Source organism: Priapulus caudatus, unplaced genomic scaffold (assembly GCF_000485595.1).
Source record: "Priapulus caudatus unplaced genomic scaffold, Priapulus_caudatus-5.0.1 Scaffold496, whole genome shotgun sequence".
NCBI lineage: Eukaryota > Metazoa > Priapulida > Priapulimorpha > Priapulimorphida > Priapulidae > Priapulus > Priapulus caudatus.
The window spans coordinates 201,750-204,935 of NW_014577557.1; the positions used below are offsets into that span (position 1 = coordinate 201,750).

The 3,186-nt window shown below is 47.6% G+C and overlaps 1 protein-coding gene across 1 annotated transcript in view; it reads right to left on the minus strand.

Moving 5' to 3' along the window:
* Positions 1-3,186, minus strand: part of LOC106811023 (26S proteasome non-ATPase regulatory subunit 2-like) — a 21,965-nt gene that overhangs the window by 5,496 nt on the left and 13,283 nt on the right. Inside the window, exon 2 of the mRNA XM_014814540.1 lies at positions 392-1,967. Coding sequence (XP_014670026.1) covers positions 392-1,934 — 1,543 coding nt within the window. The 5' untranslated portion in view covers positions 1,935-1,967. The remainder of the gene's footprint in view (positions 1-391; positions 1,968-3,186) is intronic.

The window sequence follows — 3,186 nt, forward strand, 5'->3', positions numbered from 1 at the left end:
CTCTCTTCTCTCTCGTTCGCGGCTCTCGCTCGCCTCTCTCTCTTCTCTCTGCTCTCTTCTTCTCTCTCAGTACGCTTCTCCGATTCCGAGTCCGCTCTCTCTCTCTCTTTCTTTGTGCTCTCTCTGCTTGCTCGCTCTCCGCTCGCTCTCTCGCTCTCGTTCTCTCTCTTGCTTTCTGTCTGCTCTCTTCTCTCGTCTCTCCTCTCTCTGCCTCTCGTCTCTCTCTCTCTCTTCTCTCTCTCTCTCTCTCTCTCTCTCTCCTCTCTCTCTCTTCTCGCTCTCGCTCTCCTCTCTCTCTCTTTCCGTTTTTATCTCTCTCGAGAGAGAGAGAGAGAGAGAGAGAGAGAGAGACCCATCGATCTAAGTCCAATATAATATATGACTGTCTCACCACACGACAGGGCTGCCATTCCGACGACCTCCATGTTGGACTTTGCGTCTGCTAGCACCGGCAGCAGCAAGCTAAGCACGTCCTCACGGTCAGAGCCGGCGTAGGCGAGTCCGAGCCCGATGATCGCTCCAATGCGCATCACGTTGCTGTTGTGCAGCACGTAGTCGGATAGCAACGCAAGCGCTGGGTCGCACTCGTTGCGCACGCCCGAGTTAACAATGCCACATGCGAGCAGCGCACCCGACTTGATGTAATCCTCAGACGAGTACAGGTACTTGTCAATCTGCGTCAGCCCGCCGTCGACATCCCACAGCAGGATGAGCCCGAGTGACGCCGTTGCGCTCAGCATGCCATGGTCCTTGTTCTTGTACAGCCACTTGTTTCCATCCTCCATCAGTAGCTTGTCTGCGCCGAACGCGGCGTTCACGAAGCCGTTCACGAAGCTCGCGGCAAGGTTCTGCCGCGCCGAGTCAACATTCGAACCGCCGAACGACGGCCGAGTCGGCTCGAGGTGCGACTTGTAGATGTCCTCGGGGACCTTCGGCTCCATGATATCGAGCTCGCGTGCGAGCGCAAGGAAGTTGTTGTTGAGGTGCGCATTGGACATGATTTCGATCAGCTCATCGTACTCCTCCATCTCCTCGTCAAGTTCGAGGAAGATCTGCTGTCGGCCGAGCACAAACGCCATCTGCTTCTGCACGACGACGTCGCCGCACGAGCGGAAGATCTCCTCAACCAAGCGAACGTCGTTTAGCTGTATCGCGAGCCGCACCGCCTCCGGGTGCCGGCCGAACTTGCGGAAGATGGCTAGCGCGGTCTTGAGCAGCTGCGAATCCTCGGGCTCAGGCACATATGCGACGCAGCTCGTCAGGTAGAGGCAGACGCGCTGGAACGCCGTCTCGTCGACGGCGCCCTCTAGCAAGTCAAGACGCTCGATCTCCATGAGCAGGTCGCAGGCGTCCGTCTCTGCGTTGTGGTCCATGTCATAGGGCAGGATCTGTCGCACGAGAGCGAGCAGCATCGCCCGCTGCACCTCATCATCGTCGGACGTCTCACCCCAGTCCTGGCAGATCTCGCCGGACAGGTGTCGCACGTACTCGTGGCCCCACGAGCCGATATCCTCCTTCGAACCGAGGTGGCGGTACTTAAGGCAGTCACGCGCGTCGCTCATTGTCATGCCAAGCACAGAGATGATGTCGGCGCAGAATCGCTTCGTCTCGGGATCCTGGATCTTGTCATAGACCTGCTTCAGCGTGTCATAGTGTGGCCGCAGGAACTTTAACGGCTTTGGAACTGACGTCATCGAACTTGTGCTCGAGCGAATCTGCGCGCGCAGGCTCTCCAGCGCTGGCTTATAGAGGGCGCTGTCATTCTCGGTCAACCGCTCCACTAGCATCGTCAGCTCCTCCTGGAGCTGCTTATCTTCCTCTGACAGCTCAGCTTCCTTCTCCTCTTCATCTTTCTTAGCGCTAGGTTTACCATTCTCCAATTTCGGTTCTGCTGGTTTCGGCTTTGTCGGTTCTTCCCCGTCCTTTCCAGTCATGATTGTTTTTGATTTACACACCAGCTTGACCTTCTAATAAAAAAAAATATAATAAAAGAGTAAATGAATATATGTAGTCTACACCATCTTAAAATCAAAATGCATGAAACAGTTACCTTTAACATTTCAAATTGATTATTAACTGAAAATATGAATCACATCTTGAGGTTGCCTGACTCATTGAAGATTTAAAATTATTATCTTTTAAGTAAAACTAACTTTTTAGACAACTCAAGTCGTAAAAATTAACGGATATACCACTGATTAATCCAGAATAAAAATTACAAAAATTTTATCATGTTATTATAGGCTATAAAATATAGACTGAAAAGAAAATTTGTAGCTTCATGCTTAAGTACACGGCACCCAAACATAAGTTGCATCTGCTTTTGCGTGATAAGAAAACTGTTGCCTTTCGGTTGCACAAGAATTTATGCACAAATATAAAAACAAACACTTGCTAACCTTTACTCTTTATAACCATATACGCACTATGCTTAATTTAATAATTAAATGCGTTCATGAATAGATATATGTATATATATGTTAAACTATAAATGAAGGCACTGAGCATGTGCATTTGAAACGTAATGCACCAGACTGCAGTATCTGGCACTATCGCATGATAATCTTGAGAATTATGTGATATCAACATCGTGTCGAAGCTTGATTCAAAATTGTTATTGTGGCAGAGATTGGTCAACATGACAATGCACGAGTGTTCTTTGACATATTAACATTATAATATACATACACTTTTAATCATTGAGATTACATTTCAAGGTGGCACTAGATAAACATTACGATAACAAAAGTGGTCAACATAAATTGAAAACCTTTCTAATCCTTGTAGCACTTTTGGCAACTGTGGGGATGTCTTAGGCAGTGTATTAGAATGTTTCAATAACAAGAGCCGCAGAGCGTCTGGGCTCATCTGAGGTCTGTTGCTACGGTTATAAACGTAACATTTAAGTCGGTTGTAGTGACACGTTTGTTAGGCGCAGATATGCAGATACGCAGTTGCGTACACATCATTTCAGCAACCTTCTGCATTCTGCATACCTCCCAACTCCCATTGGTTGATACAAATCGTGTGCCTGAAACTCCTGTTTTATGGTGCATTGTGACCCTAACCCTAACCCTATTAAAAAATGAAAAAATTAAATTGTTGTAAATAAATCATGTCAATATTTGCATTAATTGGGAAAAAATAGTTAAATGGATAAAGATAGAAAAATACAGAAAACAGGTA